Source organism: Nicotiana sylvestris, chromosome 3 (genome assembly GCF_000393655.2).
Source record: "Nicotiana sylvestris chromosome 3, ASM39365v2, whole genome shotgun sequence".
In the NCBI taxonomy this organism is placed as follows: domain Eukaryota; kingdom Viridiplantae; phylum Streptophyta; class Magnoliopsida; order Solanales; family Solanaceae; genus Nicotiana; species Nicotiana sylvestris.
The window spans coordinates 176736131-176762334 of NC_091059.1; the positions used below are offsets into that span (position 1 = coordinate 176736131).

The window sequence follows — 26204 nt, forward strand, 5'->3', positions numbered from 1 at the left end:
CCAAGGGATTGCTTGATAGAGAATATATCGTTCACCCTTGCCTCTGCTTTCTTGGCCCCGGCATGGGCGGTGACGAACTTGTCAACCATTTTTTCGAACATTTCTATGGAGCGCGCAGGCAACTGTGAGTACCAAGTCAGGACCCGCCGGTTAGGGTTTCTTCGAACTTCTTCACCAATATGGACGATACTTGTTCCTTTGCGAGGTTGTTGCCTTTCACTGCAGTAACATAATGGGTCACATCATCTTCTAGGTCTGTCGTGTCGTCATATATTTTCAAATATAGTGGCATTTTTAAATTTTTTGGTATAGCATGTGGTGTGGACTCATCGCTATATGGTTGTTCCACGAACCGACCGGCATCCTGTTTTGGTAGGAGCTTTAGGGCGCCCGATATCTTATCTACCCTTTCTTAATTCTCTTTTATTTGGTCGCGAAGTGCTTTATTCCTGTTCTCTATCTCTTCCATTTTTCTATAAATGGCAGTGAGGGCGTCATTACCTGCATCATTAACAGAGTGAGTGGTACCTGTTGTGGGAGGTTGGGTGTGTTGTTCATTGGTGGTTGTGGCGATGTTGACTCGCACACTCTCTCTGCTCGCCCTCTGAGCGGGTTTGTCTAGTATGTTGTTAAGTGTATCCGTTAGCCATGCTTCTAGTAGCCTTTTTACCACTGGTTGTGCTTCTTCCGTAGTGGACGTAGAGGCTTCCTTTCCACGAGAATCGGTAATGCTGCCATGAGGAGGGGTGAATCACTTCGCCTAGGTGAGGTGCTTGGTGTCTCATTCTTCTCGTCCTCTCCGTGAGCTTCGTCGATAGTGTTTAGGAGATTGGCGGTGAGATCGGTTATCGCCTTTCTCTTTTCTTCTTTATTGCCTGCCATGTCAGATTTGTGCAAACACGAGATACGAGACTAGTATATAGTCAAGTTCTCCCTTGGCTCAAAGCTTTGTATGACAAAGCTGAAGCGTAAAGTTTGAAATAAAATAAAGAATAAATTGCATTAATATAACCCGTCGTGGTAGATGATGATGGTTAACGATAGTGTTATATTAGTGGTTGATAGTAGCGATGACGATAATAGAGGTAATTGCTGGTAGGCTGGCATCGACAATGATGCTGGTAGTGGTAGTTGACGATGATGGTTGACACTAGTAGAGGCTGAAGGGGGTGGTTGTGCAACCTTGTCGGGTGATGATTCTAAATAGAGTTACGGTGAAGCTCATTTTTCCTAAAATCATTGAATAGCCTCTTAAAACTTTTAAATATTTTGTTCAGATTTGATTGATTCAACTTTATTCGTAGATACCTATTAAGTGGTTAAATTTTTAACAAAAACATATGTACTTAATGGCATGAGGTTTGAACTATTCAGTTCCAAATCTCCATTAAAAGTAAATAAATGGGGCCTAAATATTTGATTTAAAATTATGAGGGGTCTATCGTTGATCAACTCATCTATAGGGGGTTTTAATGTAATTTTTCCTAAAATAATTCCAAGGAAAAAAAGAGAAAAAAAACTTCTCGAGGTCACGTGGGCTTCATGTGAAGTAAAAGGGCAAAGTTGAGAACAAATTGAAAATACGAACAAGGTAACCAAACGGCGTCGGATCCTCCATGGTTTCAGCGATCAAACCGGTGCTGGAGTGCCAACGACAAAGCAGAGAGAGGGTTTAATGGGCAAAACCGAAAATCTCTAATTCTTCAAATTCCTTGATTTTGATTTAAGTGATATTTCAGATTGTCGATCGTATATTGAAATTTTGAGTAGTTGATCGGGTTTACAGGAGGATGGTGCTGGTATTAGCATTGGGCGATCTTCACATCCCGCATAGGGCTGCTGATCTTCCCGCTAAGTTTAAGTCTATGCTTGTTCCTGGAAAGATCCAACATATCATCTGTACTGGTAACCTCTGCATTAAAGTGAGTCTTTCTCTTCCCTTTAATTCATCCAAATTAATTAGTATTAGTTAGCCGATTAAACTAAGAAAATCCTGTTGCTATAAATTAATGTTGTTGCATGTATTTTTTTTTGCTATACCTAATGGGCTATTTTATAAAACTAAAAGCAACAGCTGTTTAATGTTAGCTATTGTTTTCCAATATCGTTGCAAGCATCCGAATTGTTCTAAAGGATAAGTTTTTCTATTAATGAAATCTTTTATTTCATCAAAAAAAAAAGTTTTTTGATTTCTTTTCCAGCGAAGAATTTAGATTGAGTAATAAATAGACTTCTAAATAACAGTAAATGTAGAAACTATGAAAGGGAATTTTGGATAGGTTTTTATAGCTAGACATGGATGTGTCTTGAGCAGCTCCTGGCAGAAAGCATATAAGACTGTTGTGAATGGCTTTGGATATACAAGCGAGCAGAGTATAACAAATAATTTTATTCACGTCTCACCTAAGGCAATGAGTTTAAACTTCTTTTCCAGAGGAAATGAAGTAATTGATTGCAGTAACTATCAAAAAAATTAAAGAATTAATGTGGGCAAATTTCCCCCACTTATATGCTACAAACTATAACATAAGTAGAAAGATCCCATGTTTTATCACCCATGGATGTTTATTATTTGGTTACTCACTTCTATAAGCTCCCTATTGATGTATCCTATGGCTTGTATACAAAATCCTTTGTTTCAGTGAGGAGTAATTGGTAGTTAGTTTAAATGCACTCTTTCAATGTCACGATTGGATATAAGTGTGACCGGATTTTTTTTAATTGAATAACCTCTTGAGTCATAGTTCTTTTAGATCGTGCTTGCCTTTACTTGCATTTTTTTCTCCATAATAAATTCTATTTCCAATAGTTTAGCATTAGAAATTCCGTGGCTATAATTCCTGGTTGCTGCAGACTTATCACTTTTAACCTCAGCATTATTTTGTTCTCTCCCAAACCCTATAATTTTTTTTTTCAATTCGACTGTTTAAAATAAAACAAAGAAATTTTCTGCAAATCATTTTTTCTGAAAGCTTTGGTTTTTGCCTATTACTCTACGTAACCTCAACTTTCAAGGTTAAACTTATTAGTTGCTTACGCATGAGGGCAAGTATCTTTGATGTGGTTTGTGCTTTTGTCAAAGATATTCTACTATTCGAGCTGTAATTGAATAAGAGAGGTACCTTATATCTGTCCCATTGCTGTCAAAGGATTTGATGGAAAGCGCAAAAGTGCAAAGCGCAAAGAACAACCTAAGCCGTGAGCTTTATTGTTTAAGCATGCTTGAAAGGATGCCTTTGAATCTAGTGTTGGCTAGTCAAGAAATCTCATGTCCAGAAGATGAAAGTAGCAGAGATGCGGATATTGAGATGGATGTGTGGGCATACCAAGAAGGACTCGATTAGGAATGAAGTTATTAGGGACAAGATGGGTGTGGTCCCTGTGGAAGACAAGTTGCGGGAATCGAGGCTGAGATGGTTCGGGCATGTGAAGAGGAGAGACATCGATGCCCCGGTGAGGAGATGCGAGAGGTAGACCATAGTGGGCCGGATAAGAGGTAGAGGGAGACCTAGGAAGTACTGGAGAGAGGTAATTAGGCAGGACATGGCTCTACTTCAGCTTATCGAGGACATGACCCTCGATAGGGAGGTGTGGAGGTCGAGGATTAAGATTGTGGGTCGACAGGTAGTCGAGAGTCTCTTCTAGTCGTATTAGTAGTACTAGTACTAGTTTTGTATTCTCCTATTCCGAGTTCCTTGTTGATTAGACGATGTGGCATTATTGCCGGTAGTTTTCGCACTTCTCTTATAGCTTCGTATCCCTAGTTCTTTGCTATTACATGATGTGCTATTTGTTTCTTTTATCTTATTTCCTTGCCATTGTTAATGTTGGTTTATTGTGTCCTTGTCACTGTTCTTGAGGCGAGGGTCTATTGGAAACATACTCTCTTCCTTCATAAGGTAGGGGTAAGGTCTGTGTACACACTACCCTCCCCAAACCCCACATGTGGGATTGCATTGAGTTTTTTGTTGTTGTTGTTGTTGTTGTTGTTGTTATGTTGTGCACCTGTGGAGAAAAATTGGAGATGCTAAGTGTCAGTTCTGTGTTACGAGATCAATTTATCATTGTTTCTTTTAATCTGAAATAAAAAATCTGCAAGTCAAACTAATGCTTATATTTGGAGTAATTAGTCATTTGGCATATATCTTTTCAGTTGACCATGTGAAGTGTAAATTGAAGACCTTGCTCCTTGGCGTATTAGGATTTTTTTTTTCTTTTTATGAAAAGGTTTATCTATTTATTTAGGAAATTCAAATGCATTTAAATCAGTACTGTTTTATCTGTAGGCTACTTCCACAAGCTCTAATTACACATTGTGCATCTAAGCTTTATTAAACAACTTCTAGGAATAACTACTCCAACAAATTTATGATATAGTTTGATTGAAAAATTTGTTTTGTTTATTATTCCCAAATACATAATCCATTTAGTGTGGACATTCATGTTCTAGATCGTTTGGCATCCAAGTCAGGTGTAGGTTCTTTATAAGAATGTATTAAATACCTCATCCAATCTACATCTGCAGGAAGTTCACGATTACTTGAAGACTCTTTGTCCTGACTTGCATATTGCTAGAGGCGAGTATGATGAGGAGACACGTTACCCTGAGACCAAGACGCTAACAATTGGTCAATTTAAGCTTGGATTATGCCATGGCCACCAGGTCTGACTCACCATTCTTTCTTGTCACTTGCTGTCTTGCATTAAGCTGATGAGGCAAAACAATTTGGTTATTCAGGTGGTCTGAATTCTTGTCAGGGATAAACCTAACACCTAAGTACTCTCTACTTAGTTGTATGGTATGTAGCAGATACATATGTATTAACATGCACCCTGTCCCCTTTGTACATTTTTGTGCTTTCCATGCCTTCAGGTTCTTAAGTATGCCTCATTCTATATATAAGTGCTTATGCCAAATTTACCTATTCATCTTGTTAAGAAACTTTTGCTAGTATGTCATTGTAAGAGAGTTAATAACTTAATATACTTTCAAGAACATTCTAGCTTTGTATGAGATTGAATTTTTGTTGCATTTGTTAGATTCCAAGACATTTATCTTGTACTGCCAAAAAATCCCTGCCGTATATCGTGGATCCTTCCTCAAGATGTATTACCACGTCTCTCCAATATTCCCACAACTAACTTAAAAGAATTATTATGGCTAAATTTGTACTCTATCCTGGTCGCTGTACTCATCTTTTTCACTTTTTGACCCACTATCTCCTTTTGGTCTGTTTTAAACTTTTTGCTTACAATTTTTCAGAATAGTCTTCCGCTTTGAAATCTTTAACACTCTAAACTGAAGCAATGATATAAGAATTATTTGAGAAATATGCTTAATCCTCAAAGCATGCCGCCATTTCTATTTGTAATGGTGTCTTCCACTTGTTTTATTGTCCTCCAGGTTATTCCATGGGGTGACTTGGACTCATTAGCCATGCTTCAAAGGCAATTGGACGTAGACATACTTGTGACTGGTCACACCCATCAGTTCACAGCATACAAACATGAAGCGGGGGTTGTTATAAATCCAGGATCTGCTACTGGTGCCTACAGTAGCATCACATATGATGTCAACCCTAGCTTTGTTCTAATGGACATTGACGCCCTGCGTGTTGTGGTCTATGTTTATGAACTCATTGATGGAGAAGTCAAAGTTGACAAGATTGATTTCAAGAAGACAACAACACAGAATGCTAATTGAATAGCATAACTTGAAATTCAGCTGATTTTAGTGGAATCCTAAAGTCGATAAGACATTATATTCCTCTGTCTGCTTGTTTCTGAGGTTTTTTCGGCTGTCTTTGTTTTTTATTTTCCTGTTGCTTCTGATTATTCAGGTTTATGTCCAGTTACTTGAGTCAGTGTGCATTGAGAATTCAGTTGGTTAATTGGAAAGTCTTCTGGGGAAAGAGGGCTTGGAAAAAGTTCACTATTTATTGTGCTACTAAATTCCTTTGTTTTTTTTATATTTAATTTTTTCTGTTTGCAAGTTGATAGACTGATTGTGGCTTTTGCAGCGATAGCAAAGTAGAAACCTTAAAAGTATGCATAAATGTTTCTATTAATATCTTCTTTTGTGCATGAATAGATTCTCTATCTTGAAATTAGACTTTACTTATCGAAAGGTTCTCTAATCCCAGAATCTGGAGTAGTTAAAGGTAAAGGGATCTATTACCATTTTACCACATCCCTACGGTGGTTACCTTGAAATTAGTTGCTGCAACATTGTGCCTGACTAGCTGGCTTTTCGGACAAACCTGGTAGACCGTTGAAGAGGCTCCTTTCGGGGTTGTTCGGATACGGATCAATTGGTTTTGTGGTTCTTTACAAACTTCTTATTAGTTTTATGACCCTACCTCTTATTTTTCACATGAGAGATTTGATTTTAGATCTGTCTTTTACACATAAGAGATCTAAAAAGGTCATTTTCTTAATTTTAAAATTATAAAGGGCCATAATATACAAATATGTCCGCTACAACCCCCAATGAAATGTTATTGCCACTCGGCTGCAGTGTCTCATAAGGTGAATTAAGCAAACATGTGCGTCTTAGAATTCAATTCACTGGACTGAACATTCTATGTGTAACCTCTTCACACCCCAATTAAGGACTAATGTGATCATTGATGCATGACCTGTTGATTAATCTTAACTATCGCCATTTGTTGAACCAACGGACACGACTCAATTGTATACATGCATTGAGCTAGAAATGTCTAGGAGATGGGATGCCATTGCCATTGTACTAGCAGCCACTCGTGTCCTACGTTAGAGAAGACTTAGAGAAGGATACAATACTATCGATTATGCCAAATATGAATCACAATTTAGATATCAGTGGAGAGACGGTTTCCGGGAGACCCTCGGCTCAGAGACAATAAATCCGTAACAACAACATAAACCAAAAAAATAGTATTAGCATTGTAAAGTACAGCACTAGATATCAGTGAATCGTGCATGTATTATGTTGTCTGTGAATTTTATTAACCAGAATCGTAAAGTACTGCTGCATTGGAAAGAAAGGCATAAAGTACATCATCTAGTTGAAAAATAGAAATAATCAGTGAAATATGAGATAAATTGGTAACTCAGAGCTACTTTTTATTTGTTAACCCCAGAATAAAATGCTACTAATATAAATGGAAAACAAGAAAGGTCTCGACTATACCATGACCATGAAAAAGAAAGGAGAGGGGAAGAAATAAATAACTAAACAACCCTAGTGTAGCAATCTTAGAACTTCCTATTAAGCAGTGAACCTATAAACCATAATGTGTTTATAAGTTTCCCCTGGATTCACAATCTGAGAAGGAAAATTGGGATGATTAACAGAATCTGGGAAGCCTTGTGTCTCCAAACAAAGTGCAGCATACTTTGAGTAAACAAATCCACCTTTTCCCTTAGCATTTTCCAACATATTACTTGTGTAAAACTGCACACCAGGTTTATTAGTCCACAATTCCATCTTCCTACCTGATTTGCTTTCTTGGACAATTGCCACCTTTTGTAAATGCTTTCCCTCAGTATTATCCAACACATAGTTGATATCATATCCACCTGGTATATCACTGAACTTGCTCCCTATTGTCCTTGGCTTGAGGAAATCATAGGCCGTTCCTTCAACCGGAGTAATTTGTCCGGTGGGGATCAACTTATCATCGACAGGAGTCATCTTTGATCCGAAAAGCTGAATAGTGTGAGAGAAAATGTTGCCGCTGGTGTGTCCACCAAGATTCCAGTAAGTATGTGATGCTAAATTCACTGGTGTTGCTATGTTTAGAGGCGTTGCTTGCATGTTTATGGCTAACTTGTTTGTACCAATGAACATGTATTTCACCTTGACAGAAAGATCACCAGGAAATCCTGTTTCACAATATTTGATTATCAATATTTGTCTTGGAAAATTTGTGCTTATAGTCACAAATTTTGATTTTGGTCCTTATGATTTAACATTCACATAATTGAACTTGTGCACATGTGATTCCCATGCTAGTGAATCTTCAAAGGTTCAATGAACTATTAATTGTTAAACCATTTAATTACAGGTGAAATTTGCACTATTTTGAAGGCAATATATAGCCTGTTTGGCCAAGCTTCTCCACGGCCAAAAACACTTTTTTTTCAAGAAAAAGTGCTTTTTTGAAAGTTGAAATGTTTGGTCAAGCTTTAAAAAAAAAAGTGCTTTTGAGTAGAAACAGTAGTTTTGGAGAAACAAAAAAAAGTAGTTCTCCCAATAATACTTTTGAGAAAAATACACTTAAAATCACTTTTTAGAAACTTTGTCAAACTCTAATGGCTGCTTAGAAGTACTTTTTCAATTAATTAGCCAAACACAAACTATTTCTCGCCAAAAGTAGTTTAGAAAAAAGCGCTTTTAAGAAAAAACACTAATCATAATAAGCTGAGTTTAGAAGTTTGGCCAAACATGCTAATAGTCTTAAATGATAGTCTAGATATAACATATTTCTCATATAACGGGAACAAATATGCACAATTTTGATTAATTGAAGGTTAAATATTTTAGCCTAATATCAACAAAGGGGATAATTTATGTATACCTTGTTCACCATCAAAGCTCTTGTAGGTAAGAGTAAGATGACTATCTGCTTGATAATCTTCCACTGTCCATATCACATCACTGAATCCTTTGCTTCCCCCTGATTTAAAACGAATATGTTTATCTTAATCAAGTGAAAAAAAAACATTAAAATGGAGAACTTTTACAACAAAAAGGTTGATAATTAAATACCATGGAGTGTGTTTCCATGATCATTAGCTGGTAATTTGTATTCGACTCCATTCAACTCAAATTTTGCTCCTCCAATCCGATTCGCTACGCGCCCAATAAGGCCGCCAAAGTATGTGGTGTCGTTCTACAAATACATTAAATAAATAACCTTAATCAACAATAAAAAATACAAAAATTCCAGATCTTTCACAAAATTCTGAGAGATTTGGCCTCATAAAAACATTATGAAAATGACTTATAAAATTTAATGGGAGACAAAAGGGATCACAGAAACTAACCTTGTAGTCATCGATGGAGTTGTACCCAAGAACAACATCATCCAATTTTCCTTAAAAACAAAAAACAAAAAATGGGTGTTATAAACAAAAAGATATGAACTTGACAGTCATATAAATGTAAGAATAAAACAGAGAAGTGGGGGAGAGAGGTATACCATTTTTATCAGGGAGTACGACAGAAAGAACTGTTGCACCATAGTTTGTGATCTTAACAGAAAAATCACCCTTCTTCAACTCGTACACTTTGATTTCTTCCTCTGCTCTACATATATTTCCAAGAATAAGAATGACAAGAGCAAAACAATAGAGAAGAGAGGTTTTGGCCATTGTTGATGGGGACGGAGAGAGATGAATCGAATATGATTTGCGTTGGCTGGTTTATAAATAGTTGAACGTGAAGTTGTTAAATGACAAAAAATGGTGGAAATTTAATAAAAGATTTGGGAAATTCAGATAATCATGTTGATAAGGAAAGATATTTGAATAGTGTGGATAAGGACAAATATTCTAATAGAGACAGTAGTAAAGACGTATTAGGATTTTAGAGCAAGTGTGATGCCAGATTCTCCATTATTTTATGTAGTACTATTTGTTAGCTAAAATTATAAATAGCCAAAAGAATCTTTTTCTAACTGAAAATAAGTTCCTTTCTCAAGTGAGTAAAATCCTCACTTCTTAAAGCCACCATTATCCTATACTAAATAGGGATAGTATTATTTTTGGTCTCTCAATCATTGATAAATTATAATTTTGGTCCTTGTAAAATATGATAAAGTATACTTAACCTTCAAACTTATTAAAATATACGTTTTGCTCCATTTATATATGAAATATATTATGTTTAGACTATTGTTATAACTATATTATCCTCAAATACAGAGTAACGCGATACATTAATATAACACATGGATAGTCTGATGATGTAAGATTATATACCTCACCGAAGATTCACCAACAAAAGGATCAAAAGTGCATATTTAACATGCTTTGCCAGATATCTAAAGGATCAAATTCAAAATTTGTCGATTTAAAGTGCAAATTTCCCCACTAATAAATACTATACTTGGTACATTTGAAGAAAATATTTAACATATATCTTTTCTTGATGGAGCAGGGGTTCATAAAATCGATACAGAAAAAAAGATATATACTTTGAAATAACTAAAATTATGCACTCTTTAATTTTTCTAAGATGTGATAAAAGTTGTAGTGATGATCTACTACACAATGCTATATATAAATATTCTTTCATTTAGTTTAGCTCAGTCCATAATGGTTTTGCTATTTCTTTTCAAATATAGGAGATTTGAAATGAACATTAACAGAAAGATAAGATGAAATATCTTTCTTTTTCCTTTCTTTTCTAGTAGGTGGAGACCATTCTTGTCGATTAATTCCAAGCACGAGCTCTGACTTCTTTTACACTATGCAATTTAATTTTTCCACTTTTTAAATATTTTCCAAAATGTGGGACAGAAGTCAATAGGAGACAGGATAAGATAAGTCAAGGGTATAGCAGATGGCTATTATACTTGTAAGATTCCAAATAGTATCCTTCTTCAACTCTAACTTCATATACTTCTTTTCTTAATTTCAAGAAAACCTTGTAATATAATATAACTTTTAAGTAGAGCTGTCAATATGGGCTTGGCCCGTTGGGTCAGCCCAGTCTATCCCGTGATTTAGCAGGGCTGGGCTAGAATTTTTGGAGCCCGCTTAAAAACGAGGCTTGTAAGCCCGACCCGAGTAAGCTCGTGGCCTGTGAGACTTGACTGAGGCTGGCCGGGTCGGCCCGTGGGCCTAATAAAATATTTATTTAAAATCTATAAAAAATAAAAAGTATACTGCCTTTAGAGATGGAAAATCAGAATTGGATCTTTACTAAGAGGAACCAAAACTTGATCTTAAGAAGTTTCAAGAGATGATGTTGTCATGTATTGGAAGGACCATTCTAGAAAATATCCCGATCTTTCAATGATGGTGCGTGATGTACTTAGCATTCTTATTACCATTGTACCATCGGAATCAACATTTAGCATTGGTGGCGTGTTCTTACAAAGTACAGAAGTTGCATTTATTATGAAAATGTCCAAACACTTGTTACTACTTGAAATTGGCTGCACAGGTTTTCACATATTATTTTTTTATGTGAATTTAAATATTATTAATTTTTAAAATGTAATTATTTTTAATATTTAACTAATTAATATTGCATATGAATTGTAGATGAAAGTGAAGATGTTAAGACAACCTTGTCACAAGCGGATTCAAATGTGTTTGATGAAGATGATGTGTTGGATATCTCATAAGCATCATGAACGTTCTCTTGAATAGTTTGTTTTAAGTTTTGACTTTTAGTGAATGAAATATAGTCCTGTCTTTTACTTTTTTAGTATTTATTGTGATATATTGGAACAATATAAAAAGTTATTAAGTTTTGCAAATTCTTTCCAATAAGATATTTTTTAACTTTTAAATAATTATCTTTTTTTAGGTCAGAACTTAAAGAAAAAATATAAATTATATTTTTAAAAATGATGGGCCGGTCCGTGGGGGCCCGCGGCCCACATAGGGCTGGGGTGGGCTGACCATTATAAGGCCCATCAAAATGGTGGGCTAGCCCAACCCAGCCCGTCAATTGCTAAAGCCTACGTGGGCCGGGCAGGGCTAGCCCGGCCTGACCCATATTGACAACTCTACTTTTAAGACATGGTAGATCTACTATTCAATCCTTCAAATATTCTTTTAACATTTTTTTCTCGGGATATTATCATTTTTAGCACGCGTCAGAAACTATTTACATCTGAAAGTGTATAAAATTTGTATAATTTTTGTATATAACATACAAAATTTATATATATACAAAAAAAATACAATTTTTATACTCGGCTATTATTTTTACAGCGATTATACAGTGTCATTTTTCTTTTTTTCTCTAACTTATCTGTTTGGACTTGTCCGTCACATTAACTAAACCTTCAATTTAATGGCGGTAGTGAAGGTACTCAACCACTTTAAATTTTTTTTTTTTTTTTGGTCATAACCACTTTAAAGTCTCACTTGTCTATAAGAGTTTTCTTATTACTTTTTTTTAGAAATTTGAAATGATAACGGATATAAATATAAGAGCATTTTCAAGCGTCAAACTGAGTTGCCATTTGTTCAGATGATGTGAATATTAAATAGAATATATAATTTTAACGTAGATGTTCAAATTGAAAGGAGAAATAGCTTGTCAATTAAGGCAGCACGAGCTCTAACCTTTTATACATTATGTAATCTACTTTTTCCCTTCTTTTTAACTTGTAATTTACAAAGTATTAGTTCTATCACGAGTTTCACTCAGTTCTCCTCTTATGCAAAAAATCCTTAATATCTCTAATCTATTTCTTTATTTATTTTCCATAAGTAGTTCTGTTAAACGACACAAGTATCTTGTGTTACTTCAACCATTCAAATAAGAACTACGAATTCAATTAATAAGTGTGCCTTTACATAGAAAAACTACCACCCATGTATTGACCTTTCTTTTTTCCTCAAAAAAAAAAAAGAAGAAAGAAATTTGTCAATACGCGTGGGTGATAGATAGGTCTAACACCAAGACTTTTTGGCTCATTCTTTCGAACCGACACCATTGTCTAGGGAGAAATTCAAAAATAGTAATAATTAAAAAATAATCACAGTTTCCAAAGTACTCGAAATTTTGCTACTTTTCATGTAAAGATGAAATATAAACAAAAATACTGTTAAACCAAAAATATTCTAACATAATATGCTAAAGTTTGATTTTTTTTTTTTACATATGAGCTTCCAACATAGTATGCTAAAATTTTATAATGTGCTGGAAGTTTATATGCAGGAGCTCCATAATCCCGCATATTATACTGGAACTTTTCGTGTCCTGGAGTTTCAATATAATATGCTGAAAGTTTATATGCAGGAGCTCCATAATCCCGCATATTATGCTGAAACTTTTGCGTGTTTCAGTAAAACAGTGACTATTTTTCAATGACTATGCAAATACTAGTTAGTTTTCGATTACCCATCCAAAAAATGGCTAGCCCGTGCTATTTTGACCATTGTTTGTTCTCAAACTTATGTTAAAAGATCCATAAGCTTTTTATAAATGATAACTGTCAAGAGAGAACATTGAAAGCGTGAGTAGCGCGAGCAACCTTGATAAAAACGTCCTCTAAAGTTGTATCAGCCAAACCCCAAGCATAAACCGTGAATTTACTCTTTACTTTCTCAACTGCTTGAAATACATCTGCAATTCTAACCTCTTGCTTTGGCAACTCAAACTTCTGTGTCCCAGATATATGGTATATCTTGTTGGCATTTGGGGATAGGCGTCGCACCATGTGCTCCACTTCTTCTTCATTATCTGATGATGTTGTCATTGTAAACACATAAGACCCTCCATATCTTGCCTTCAACTGTTATCCAACAGGGGAAGAAATGGTGAGAACAGTTTGACAATTACTTAAAAAGAAGCAAATGGGGAGGTCAAAAGAGCAATGTACTGACTCAGCCTGGTAATCGATCATTACTTTCCAAAGCCTACCAAGTCTCCATTTCTCTTCATTCTTACTTGTGTGCACACATTATTATTATTAGTATCAGAAGAATATCTGACTCCAGAATCTCACCACAGTGGCGCACCACAGCATCAACATACAGAACTAACAAAAATTTCTTAAAAGCTTGGAATTACCTCTTTGGGATTTCCTAGGCACTGCAAGCTGCCATCAACGAATATTCCTAGTCGATCACATAGATGTTCCGCTTCTTCCATGGAATGGGCTGAAATTGTTATCCTTATGAGTAGTCATATTAGTGATCTCATTAACCAGTGGTAAGAAAGGAACAACGAAAGAATTCAGGTGTGCAATATGCTGGGCTGAGATGTGAAATTCACATATGATTAGAGTGGAATGACAAAAACTAGTGTACAATGAATAATATCCCGTTGTCAGTGTTTTGAAGATTACTTTATATTGTTGTATAAGAACAAGCAAAATTGGAGAAACACTAAATACAATTGGTTAGAACTACCCTAAGTTGCACAATGTTTGTTCATTTCAAAGGCGGCAAACAAAGAAACAAGAGAAGTAATGTTAAATTACTTGTGAGAATAATTGCTCTATCTTGCTTTGCACGTTTGACAACATTCCACAAGTTATTTCGTGAAGCTGGATCCAGTCCAGTGCTGGGCTCATCCATGTAGACTACCTGGAAAATTTCATAAACCACAAGAATATCAATACACATAACTCCCAATGTTTTCCCATGAGGATGGATGGTAGAATTAACATACCTTAGGATCACCAATCAGTGAAATAGCAACACTTAGCCTCCTCTTCATTCCTCCACTGTATTTCCCAGTTTGCTTGTCAGCAACGCCTCCATGAAACAAGTTGACACTCTTAAGAGATTCTTCAACCGCCTGTACGCAGAAAAGTATAAGTAACCAAAACAAAATACATATCTGCTTTGGATGACGAGTCAAGTCTTTCAAGTTGCCTCGACAATTCGTTTCCCATATTCCTATAACACCAAAACATGAAGATTACAGGAACTTTAAGGATTTTTTTTTTTTTTTTTTTGGGTGGGAGGGGTCAGAGGGGGAGGGGAGAGATCAACCAATTGCTTGAGCTATTGATTGAACAATATCAGTAAAGATATCCTGGAGTAGTGGATAGAATAAATTTAATCAGTAATGCTAATCGGATGTAACTTAGGCTGGATCAAGATATCTTTTGTAACAGATTTTGGACAATAAGTTCAATTTTACAAGCATTAATAAGCCAGAGTAAAAGTGAAGAAGTGAGCCATTAGCCTACTTGTGTCAAGTCTGCTCCTATAAGATTTTTAAGCCTTCCGTAGAAAAGTAGGTGCTCCCTTCCTGTTAATTTTTCCCAAAGCAAGCTGATATAAATTCCGAAACGAAAAAGACAATTAGTATTAGGATGCTGATATTTGCAGGAAGGGGGAGGGATCAAATGTCAACTTGACTTGAGAGAAAATCATTTTTTACTCATGCTGCGGACATACACCCATGTTGGTGTATATCATATCCATGTCTGTTCGTATATCCATACCCTGAGCATATGCAGTACCGGAGCTTGGTTTTATGAGTCCAATCATCTGTTAGTAAAAAATTGTCACTCTAAGGGTGTAGAGTTTTCATTTTAGCAATCTAAATAAATAAAAAACGAATCAGTATACAGCACATCTGCCGACAAAACGAAGGGCACTCAGAATGTGATTTTAAAGTTATTGACACATTAGAATCACATCCACATGACTGACCATATTAATAAAAGTAGTTTTGCCAGCACCATTGGGACCAAGCATACCAAAACATTCCCCTTGCGGCAAAGCAAGTGACAATCCTCTCACTGCAAATTTCTCAGGGTTTCCATCTTTCCCTGGATAAACCTTTTTCAAATTGTCACAAATGATGGCATGAGTTGTACTTGATTCGAGTAACTGTTCAACTCTCTCCCTCTGTTGAAAGGATGTTCCATATGGTTAGTTTCGTAGATAGGAAACCCAAGAAAATGTTTTTCACGAGAGAAGTTAAATGTTTACCTCCTGAGAAACATCAGGTTTCTCCATTTGTACGAAAACTTTAGAACCCTGCCTTCGTAAACTATGTTTCCTGAAGGAAGGTGAAGGGTTCTTTCGGGAGTTCCACAAGAAAAATAGGGGATCTTTCCCTGATGATGCAATCTGATCAACGTAATAAGAAAGAAAGAGAAACACCAACCACTGCACTAACATAATTACTAGGACCTCCTTCATCCCATTTTTTCCATCACTCAGATCATTCCATCTCATTCCATCTGTTCCCAAATAATTACCATTGAAAGCATATTGGGAAAACTCATATAATCCACGAAAAAGAGAAAATCCAGGATATAGCTCCATAACTATAATCCAGCCTCCTAGAATTTCATGACAGCATTTACCAGAAGATTAGTACACAAAATTCAAAAGCAAAGGCAAAATCCTCTGACCAATCTTTTGGCCTCTCCTATCCATCCTTTCTCCGACAGTATTCTCCTTCACTTAAACAATATTTAGTATTTTCCGAGAGCTCTAGGTAAGCAGATAAAACAGACAACCACGCTATTAAATTTCACTGTAGAAATTGAACGATGCAATCCGTAATGAACTGCAGGTCAGTACAAATATACTGCTTCAATATAACAGAGTTATCATCAATTCGGAGGGTGACTAGGTGGTGCAACTATGAAAATCATGATTTATAATTCCAGCTAGACAATCAAAGAGTTATCGAGACAGCTGTAATATTTTTGAACTTACTGGGAAATGATTCATCCTGGAGAAAGAACTGGAAAAGGAATGCTGACAAGAGTCCGTTTGCAAACACCATTATATAGCCGATGACTGTTACAATGTCAAGTAAGTAGAATTAGTTATATCAAGTTAGTTGCTGAAAGTTAATAGGAATAATTGGTTCATCCTTCTCATAAACATTCTGATTCATATGCAATCCTTGCAATATTAATAGCAAATTCTATTGCAGAAATCAAACCTGTGGCTGTCTTAACATTCGAGAAAAACGCAGCAACTAGAAAAGAAAGGGACACTTGCAAGTTCATGTAAATGAAATAAAACACGAACTGGATGCTGTAATCATTAAGCAAAAAGAACTTCAAGCCTGCAAAAGGGAAAAAGGGGGGAAAAGGAAAGTTTTGTCAGGCAACTCTAGTTAATAGAAAAGACTCAACTGAATAGCTGTAGGATTACCTACTAATGAGCCGAAAATCACAAAACATAACATGTATATAGAAGATATGACCAAAAAATAAGCATAAGAAATCATCCAGTAGGGACCATCCGCAAGTCCATGCATTTTCATCATGATTCTTAGTTTCTGCTGCTTCTCATAAACCAGAGCTATCAAAACAACCTGCAACAATTAATCATGCAATAGATATGACGAGCATAAAAAATAAATAGAATCATATGATAAATAAAAAGATAGCATCTTTATAAAGTAATATGTATATGCAATTACTGTATTACAAATTAATATGATAAACTTAACCAAGCATGATAGTGTTTTAAAGAAAATAAACAGTGAGGAGTTTCAGAGATATGATCGTCGAAAGCTGCACTACATTCTGAAAAACCTCATGTTGACAATGTACTGAGTTAAAGAAGTGTGACACTAGAAAAGAAGTTAAAGCCCCTGCATGTTCACTATGATGAATACTTATTTCTTGGAGTAGCTAAGATAACAGTGTAAGAGGTTTAATAGACCCTTCCATCCATTTCATTTTATGTGTCTTACTTTGATGTACGGAATTTAAGAATGTAAAGAAAACTTTTGAATATTGTAGTCTTAAATTAAAGGTGTGTATAACAATACCAAAAATACCCTTTAGTTCTTGTGGTTTTAAACATGCTATGTCAATGATGTCATTCCTACCAAGGAGTGTCATTAAGGGTAAATGGGAATGTTGGAGTTAAAAACTTAGAAAAATAGAAAGCGGCAATATTTTTTTTGAAACAGACTTATAACGAAAGTCAGACACATAAATTGAAATGGAGGTAGCAATATTTTCTTAGCTCTTCCGTCAAATAAATCAGATTTTCATTCTCATACATGAACAAAGCAATAAACCATGTTCAGCCAAAAAGGAAAAAGAAAGATTTATAAGTCATATTGTGTGACTGAATAAGGAGTTAATGTTCACTCCTCATGACTCCAACACATAAAAAGAGGTAAATACTAAACAAGGCAGTTGATGAATGCCAAGAAAGTCGTCTAGGAAATGGATAGCTGAAAAGTTGGCATAAACGGATAGCATTAATAGAAAACTGATTTGTCTGACATGATTGAGACGGTCAATTTAACAAGTCCCGTCACGATAGAACAGAACAATATCACGACAGAACAGAACATATTTACTTACAGGAAAAAGCTGTGAAACCACCCATGAAAAGAATAGTGGTCCCAGGATAGAAGCAAAGTCCAGGCTGAGTTTTGTTTCTGCTTTGGGCATTTCTTTGACAAACTCAAACAGCACTCTTGCAGAAGGCCCACGCAAAAACTGAAGGTAGGCATTTGATGCCTGTACATCAGTTAAAACATCAGTTACTTAAATAGGTTTAGTACAACTATAACCAGTCTTTCATCAACACAGATTGTAGATGTACATATTCATTGGATTCAGTCAAGAAGTATAACAACAGCTATGCCTCAGTCCCAAACAAGTTGGGAAGAAGAAGTGCAATGTGAAGAAAATCAGATGACCTTTGAATTGCTAGTGGGATAAGAACAGACAACTTGATATTTCTTAGTAATGGTCAATGTTGATACAGTATGGTTCTTGCTAATTAACTGGACTATTTGACAATATGATGAGCTCACAATAACATTTGTAAATGCAAATGAATTTACTTCATCCTGTTCCACTGCAAAGCATAAAGATGATCAGGGTTACCACTTTTAGCTCCTTCAATAACAGCTGCTGCTTGTAAGACTAGGCAGTCATAGAGTATAAGATTAACACAAGTCTCTTTTCAACTTTAAGAGCATACAGCAAATGTTATTTATACACTTGTGCGCGTGCGTGTAGATATGTAAATGCATTTAACTGTTTATATAGACTCACATCTCCAGATATATACAACAACAACAACAACAACAACATACCCAGTATAATCCCGCATAGTGGGGTCTGGGGAGGCAGTGTGTACGCAGACCTTACCCCTACCTTGTGGAGGTAGAGAGGCTATGTCCAATAGACCCTCGGCTCAAAAAAGCATAGGTACCACAATAATAACAAGAAAACAAGACGGGACAACACCGAGAAACCATGTAAAAGCAACATACATAACAGGATAGTAAATGATCGAAATACAAAAAACGACAGGTATTCAAAGGAACCTAATACCAACCAAATGTATTTGAGAGATTAAGGGCTCCATAAAGCAGGGGAAAAGGGGAACAATAATATTGAAGCTAAAATGCACTGAGTTCTCCAAATATTCATCCGTTGCCTAGTCATGCCCTACTCAAGGAAATGGAACTAATTTTCTTAATTCTATTTAGGATTCCCTTTACTTTTCTATGATCAAGACAACACAAAATTTACAAGGATCGAGGATAATTTGCATATTGAAGAACATCGCAGTAGAAATTGGAAGGTTTACCAAATTCACTGTACGAGGAATCCTTGACAGTGCCATTGGTAGATTGCCTTTGTCTTTCTTATAGGTAGAGTTATACCAAATACTCACATTGAAACCATTTCTATTTGAATTATGGAAATCATATGCTGCAAAAAAAAAAAAAAAAAAGAATCATACATGGTAAGCTGATACTGAAATAGCATGGCTATGCTAAAGGATATTTATGCAAAGAGCACCAGAAAAACCTGTTAGTATCTCGTTTATCTTTCCCTCTTGATTCCCCTTGCTGTAGCCTTTATAAATCTCATCATTGATCTCATAAGAACTATTACGCCACAAGTGTAAACCTTTTAAGCAGTTTATCTCTGTAGCAGAAAATTAACAAAGCTATAAACTATGCATAAACCCAATATGGAAAGACATAAACTTGTTTGTGTGGAAGGGTGGTCTACTTTTCTTTGACAACACTTGACTACTCGTATGTACAAATATGGAAAGACATAAACTTGTTTGTGTGGAAGGGTCTACTTTTCTTTGACAACACTTGACTACTCATATGTACCAATATGGAAAGACATAAACTTGTTTGTGTGGAAGGGTCTACTTTTCTTTGACAATACTTGACTACTCGTATGTATATAGAAGCTTTAGTTCTAGACAGGGTGACCGTGCATGTGCTTATCTTCCCATTGTTTACAAATTTGTCAACGTAACAACCTAGCCATTCAATAAGATAGTTTAAAAAGTCTGTCTGGAGCTGAACTACAACATCTCAAAGCTAAAAAGATCTAGAAACTTATCCTACTTGAGTCACACCATAACCATGCAATGTAGACTCAACTTCAATGGTGAAAGCTTAAACTAACCCTACGTTACTTATGCACCAATAGAGGCCTACTTTTTCAGCCTAAGCCTTGTGCCTTTTTCCTGAATTTACACATCAATATCTAACATCAAAAAGGTTAAGGTTAGTCAGAAAGCAGTAATGAACATAAATCTACTACCTTGCTGAACAGCTACAGAACCAAATTCTAATGGAAGAGAAAATGTGGAATTTGAAGAACACTGCGATTGGACGTAGTAGACTGGCAGGTTGGAGAAGAAAGCTGCCTCAAGAAAATTCACATACTCGGTGTGTGACTCGGAGCCCTGAAATTTTGGAAGGTGATTCATCATCAAACAAAGAATAAAGTTTCAACCTATGTACAGTGAATCTCAAGGGAAAAAGAAAAATAGAATAAGCTAAATGGAGAAAGACTAACCAAGATATTATAGGCTAAGCTATAGAAAATGTCAGAGGAATTTAGAGTTGATCCACTGCTGAACAAATTTCTATCCATACCTATCAAGTTCCACATTAGTTGGACATATATTAGAAACGGTATCAGAGAAAATACTCAACTTAATTCTGGTATAGTACTAGTATCAAAGGAAAACAAATCATACTTTCTCCAAAAGTCTGATTACTTCCAGTGAGAAGTATAGTAGCTGGGCAAGAACCCGACATTTTACACGAATCATCGGGCAAGCCCCCATATGAAATAAAATCAGTTTGTACAGCACGATACTTCAATGCTGGTATCTGTAACAAGGGAGGCCATTCTGATGGGCTAGGAATCGGACAGTTGCTGGCTTGGCCCAAATCTGAATATTCAATACCACATACTTCTTCACATTTTCCGTCACCATTTTTGTCTACACATTTGCAGCCACATCTGTTTGATGGTGTATCCAAATTTTTGTTGACTAAATTTTGAATGAGAACTAGCAATAAACAAAGTATTATAGGGACTGAGATAAGGCGAATATTTGACTTGACATCTCGTTTCTGCAATAAAATGAGATGGGAACAGCAAATATAATATTCCAGACTAGAATCATGAAATGATATAAAAACTAAATTTGATATGTAAATATCACATTTTTACCTGAGGAAGACTACTTAACAAAAAAACATACGTAATTTTTGCTTTAGGTACAAATAGAACCCCTCAATTAATTATTGTTCTGAAAAACTCGAAGAAGACACAACCTTTAAACGTCAATCATATATATAATTTAAAACATCAGGGACAGAAATGAACCCAACTGTTAGGAGTAATATCAGAATGTCAGCCTGTGATACAAGGGACTAAAGTGTACATAATAGAAGTACTGGGTTAGTGATTTGTTAGCTAATTAGCTAGATATTTAAATAGGAGCAGTTCTCTTTGTACGAGCTAAGCTCCTTTTTAGTTCTTCCCTCTGCATGTGAGCTTCCTTTGATGTTTTAGCTCAAAACCAACAACAGGCCAAAGAGGTAACTAAATCTTGAACTTGAATTCCAAAAAGCAGATAAACTCGATTTAACCAAATTTCGAGACAATGTAAGAAAACACAGAGAAACAAACCTGAAAAATCAAATTCTTTCTCAGCAAAGCATTGGCTTGGGTCCAGAAGCTTGCGGGACCATGCACCGAATCCGCCATGGTCTGAAACTTGTTGCAACTTATTTCTACGAGAGTTAAATTCTTCTTTACAACCAAAAAAAGGAAGTTCGATTTTTTAAATTGTTTGAAGTAATTAGTTGCAATGAGTTCGTTGGGCAGTTTTCATACAAGTTGAGTGCCCTCAGCCCTTTTTTGGGGGGACAAAAACTCCCCTTTCAATATTCCGGATTTTTCTGGTTAAAAGGGGATACTTCAATGACTAAACTACCCTTTACATTACGCAGTTTATTTTGTTCTTCAGACGATCGAAAAATAGATAAATTGCCACCTAAATTTAAATTTCTTACGACCTTTACTCTTGTTCTTTTCTGAAGTAACTTTGACTGGCAGAAGAAACAATCTTAACTAGCTAATTACTTAGGACTTTGCCTATTAGTTATAATACTAAGATGTGACATTATAAGTTTTTAATAAATGTCAGAGTGCCACTACACTCACTAGTCACTTGGGATAATAAGTTATGGACTCATTAGTATAATTAAGATAGTCATTACAAAAATTTCCGTTATATAAAGTTGAAGCTAGAAAGGGTGGGTATGCCTGAGATGCATATATTCACCAAACGATTATATCGTATGATCATCGATTTAAATTTTTACTTGTTAGAAAAGAAATACGTTTATTTAGTTGTCACAAAGGCAAACTAACCGCTGTTGTCAGCTTCTTAACTCTAGTAGCACTACCGATTAACAGGTTTTGTTTAGCATTAATTATCCAATCAAAATAAAATATTCACTTATCAAAGTTTACACTCAAGTCCGTAGTGGTTAAGTTACGTTCAAGTAAACTACGAATTTCGAAATACTGTAATGGATTCATGGCAATTAAGATTCACCTAGAAACATGCAACCAACTATGAGAGCCAATGAGACTGGCAGTAGCTTCTTATCACTTAAAATCTCACGAAGATCCTAACAAATTAAATATTGCAGTTTATAAATAGATTTATTTTAAAAATTGCTAGAAACTCGATACTTAGTTACGTGAACCAAATTATATATATATATATGATGAACTTTCTTTTGTTGCAAATTAGAGCAAATCAAAAATAGAAAACACCCTTTTATAAGGGTTAACTTTTTTATAAATCTATGTATATGATTTACATAATGTACTTTTTTTTATATAGTCAAACCTCTTTACAAATGCTTTTTTTATTCCGATATATATCTTTTGGCTTCTATAGTAAAGTGTTGTTATAGATGACATATATTATAAGATAACATAAAAATTTGACTTTTATAATGAATGATTATTATATAAGAATATTGTTATAGAGAGGTGTGACTGTAATTGAGAAAATGATATCACCGTCCATCAGAGCCATAGTACTGTTAATCGTTTGGCAGTAACATAACAAATAAACAAATATTATTAGGTAAAGCCAGTATTCGCAGTTAATTGTGCTAATCAATAATTAGACAATGATAACTAAATCGTCATAAATAGCGGACCGATTTGGCTGATAGTTTGTCTCTCATGACAAACTTGCAATTTGGCACAATTTAAATCAATTGTACAGAGTAACATTTTTGACAGTAGTTGAATGAAAATGTGCTCAGTACGTATAGCCAGTTTGATCTTTGCACACTCTCTGCGTAAAAGGGGAGTAACGTTAAAATAGCACGGTATAGCCAGTTTTCGGACTGGTCATTTAAAAATAGCCAGCGTTTACGAAGTCAATAAAAAATAGTCATTATTTTGCTGCAACAGAGACCGGTCCAGCATAATATACTGGAGTTCGGTGCACCTGTGTATGAACTCCTGCATATTATGCTGGACCGGTATACTTTGCTGACTCCAGTATATTATACTGGACAATTATACTTGCTGGAACTCCGGTATATTATGCTGAAGTTCTAGTGTACTTATGCTGGAACTCCATCATATTATGCTGGAGTTCCAGCATACTTATCCTGAAACTTCAGTATAATATGTTGGAGTTCAAGTATATTTATGCTGAAACTCCAGTATAATATACTGGCGTATTTTCCGGGTTTTGAACTGTGTTTTGGCTCAAATTTATCTTTACATGGAAAGTGACTAAATTTCGATTACTTTTAAAATTAGGCTATTTTCGAACGGTCAGTTGTAAATCTGGCTATTTTTAAATTTCTCCCGGTAGTAACGTGCTTTCATAATTAAAGTTTGCTTGGAACCCACTTAACAGAAAATTCTCAAATCTCAATGAATCTCCATACCAAATAGGCAAATAACAATAGAGAAAGCTGTAGAATTTTAATTTCCTGCATCGTCGTGGACAAATCTTTCTGAGTTTTTATATTCCACTGTTATACTAGACCGTTTTAAGTTACAAGAGTTCGACATTACTTATGGTTTCATCAGCTTTGTTTTTTTCTTTTTTAAAACTTATTGTTTCAGTCTTTCAGACGAAGTAATAAACGGGGAGAAATTCAAAAATAACCAGATTTACAACCGATCGTTCAAAAATAGTCCAGTTTAAAAAGTAATCGAAATTTAGCCACTTTTCATGTAAAGATAAATCTGAGCGAAAACACTGTTCAAAACCCGGAAAATACGCTAGTATATTATACTGGAGTTCCGGTATTAGTATGTTTGAACTCCAGCATATTATACTAGAGTTCCAGGATAAGTATGTTGGAACTCCAGCATAATATGATGGAGTTTCAGCATAATATACTGGAGTTCCAGCAAGTATAATTGTCCAGTATAATATACTAGAGTTTGGAGCACCGGTTCTCCAGTCTTCAGTATATTATACTAGAGTCAGCAAAGTATACCGGTCCAGCATAATATGCTGGAGTTCATACACAGGTGCACCGAACTCCAGTATATTATGCTGGATCGGTCTCTGTTGCAGCAAAATAGTGACTATTTTTCATTGACTTCGTAAACGCTGGCTATTTTTGAATGACCAGTCCGAAAACTGGCTATACCGTGCTATTTTTACTAATAAACGTCATGGAATAGTTATTAATCCGTAAGTACTTACTCACACCGAATGTTTATATCAATCAAGTATTTAATTTTGGAAGTTAAAAATTAAAATAAAAAATATATATATATATCACGAATGCCCTTAGCGAAATGTCATTTACCTTTTTTACCCTTTAAGAAGAGTTAACACTAGATAAAAAATTTATTTAATTATTTTTAAATATTTATAGGGATAATTATTAGATTAATTCTTTAATATTTAAAAATAGTCATTTAATTATATTCTAAAAACTTAGGACATCGAAAACAACTAAAATTTCTTGCTGAATTTTTCCTATTTGAATTAGAATTATTTTTCTTATAAATTATATTTGAACTCCTTTTGTGTATGGACTACATACAACATCATCAATACTAAGACAAGCATCAACTAAAATTTTGGGGGTGCTTTTTATACATGTGGACAAAGAATTTGAGGTGGCTTATAAATTTGTTATTTTTATACGTAAATGGTTTGATTATTAACGAGAGATAGAGAAGAAGAAAAAAAAAAAAGAGAAAAAGCACTGGAAAAACAACTACAGTAATTCCACGATAAATTTTCTAAGCTTAGCCTATGAGATAAGTTTGTATAAATCTTCTATTTCACGCACATAACAGTTGATTTCAAAATATTAAATACTAAAATAATTATGAAAGAAAGATAGAATAATTTGTGAAATTTTCTCCAATTGTATTCACGGTACACAACCTTATTTATATAAGTATTTCTGCATCTAAGATAAAATGAAAATAAAAAATAAAAGAATATTTCTATACACTTGTACTATTTTTATTGCTTACATGTATAACCTCCTAACAGAATTTTATTCTCCTACATGTGCTCATCATGTGTAGAAAGCTTCTATTATTTGCCAACTCAGCTAAATCGAACGGTTGAGATTTATTCTTCAGCAATTAGTCTTGTGTTGTGTGATGCTGACACGTGTAGAAATTTACCTATACATTTAGAAACATAAGGGTGAGGACATTACATAGTAATGTCCGAAGTCTCTAACTCGAACTCAGGCTTCCATACTTCGACCTCTTCGCCCTTTCTTCTTCCTCATCCTTCTTCTGTAAATTGATGGGCTTTTTATCTTCAACATCCCCTTTCAAGTTGGAGGGGGAGAGAATGGACCCCCAACTTGTTCAAAATGTGGCGGTGTAAAGCCCCAGATAAGGGTTTGATGAATAGATCTGCTAGTTGACGCTCTGATGGAAGAAAAGAGAGGGAGATTAGCCCAGAAAGGAGCTGCTGACGGACTAAATGGCAGTCCAGCTCGACGTGCTTAGTCCGTTCATGAAAGACGATGTTGCAAGCAATGTGAATGGCGGCTTGGCTATCTGAGTGAACAGGTACTGGTAAAGTGGGGGTGCTGATAGATCGGCAAGCAAGCGGACTAACCAAGTGATTTCTGCAATTACTCTCCTCATAGACCTGTATTCCGCTTCTGCTGAGGATAAAGAAATGGAGATTTGTTTCTTCGATTTCCAAGAGATTGGAGCACCACCAAGAGTGATAAAGAAGCCGCTTACTGAACGACGGGAATC

The 26204-nt window shown here is 35.3% G+C and overlaps 3 protein-coding genes across 5 annotated transcripts; 1 reads left to right on the forward strand and 2 right to left on the reverse strand.

Moving 5' to 3' along the window:
* Positions 1-1544: 1544 nt before the first annotated feature.
* On the forward strand, positions 1545-5992 carry LOC104249012 (vacuolar protein sorting-associated protein 29). Its single transcript, XM_009805375.2, has 3 exons — positions 1545-1922; positions 4526-4663; positions 5405-5992. The coding sequence occupies exons 1-3, from the start codon at positions 1791-1793 to the stop codon at positions 5702-5704; spliced, it is 570 nt and encodes a 189-aa protein (XP_009803677.1). The 5' UTR covers positions 1545-1790; the 3' UTR covers positions 5705-5992.
* A 1087-nt stretch (positions 5993-7079) lies between these two features.
* On the reverse strand, positions 7080-9425 carry LOC104249010 (uncharacterized). Its single transcript, XM_009805374.2, has 5 exons — positions 9186-9425; positions 9031-9080; positions 8753-8876; positions 8562-8660; positions 7080-7866 (listed from the first exon to the last, which is right to left on the reverse strand). Exons 1-5 carry the CDS (start codon positions 9355-9357, stop codon positions 7250-7252), a joined length of 1062 nt encoding a protein of 353 aa, XP_009803676.1. The 5' UTR covers positions 9358-9425; the 3' UTR covers positions 7080-7249.
* Positions 9426-13125: 3700 nt separating this feature from the next.
* Positions 13126-21840, reverse strand: LOC104249009 (ABC transporter A family member 7-like). Of its 3 annotated transcripts, none has more exons than XM_070171222.1 (18): positions 21594-21839; positions 20650-21031; positions 20466-20545; positions 20208-20352; positions 19449-19568; positions 19225-19349; positions 17982-18140; positions 16810-16972; positions 16595-16720; positions 16363-16446; positions 15625-15878; positions 15343-15540; positions 15068-15177; positions 14874-14958; positions 14348-14476; positions 14157-14262; positions 13745-13833; positions 13126-13466 (listed from the first exon to the last, which is right to left on the reverse strand). In XM_070171222.1, the coding sequence occupies exons 1-18, from the start codon at positions 21669-21671 to the stop codon at positions 13167-13169; spliced, it is 2733 nt and encodes a 910-aa protein (XP_070027323.1). In that variant the 5' UTR covers positions 21672-21839; the 3' UTR covers positions 13126-13166. The 3 variants fall into 3 exon arrangements, with proteins under 3 accessions (XP_070027323.1, XP_009803673.1, XP_070027324.1); XM_009805371.2 differs by having other exon boundaries at positions 15625-15980; XM_070171223.1 differs by lacking the exon at positions 13126-13466 and having other exon boundaries at positions 13745-13847; positions 15625-15980; positions 21594-21840.
* Between the last annotated feature and the right edge of the window lie 4364 nt (positions 21841-26204).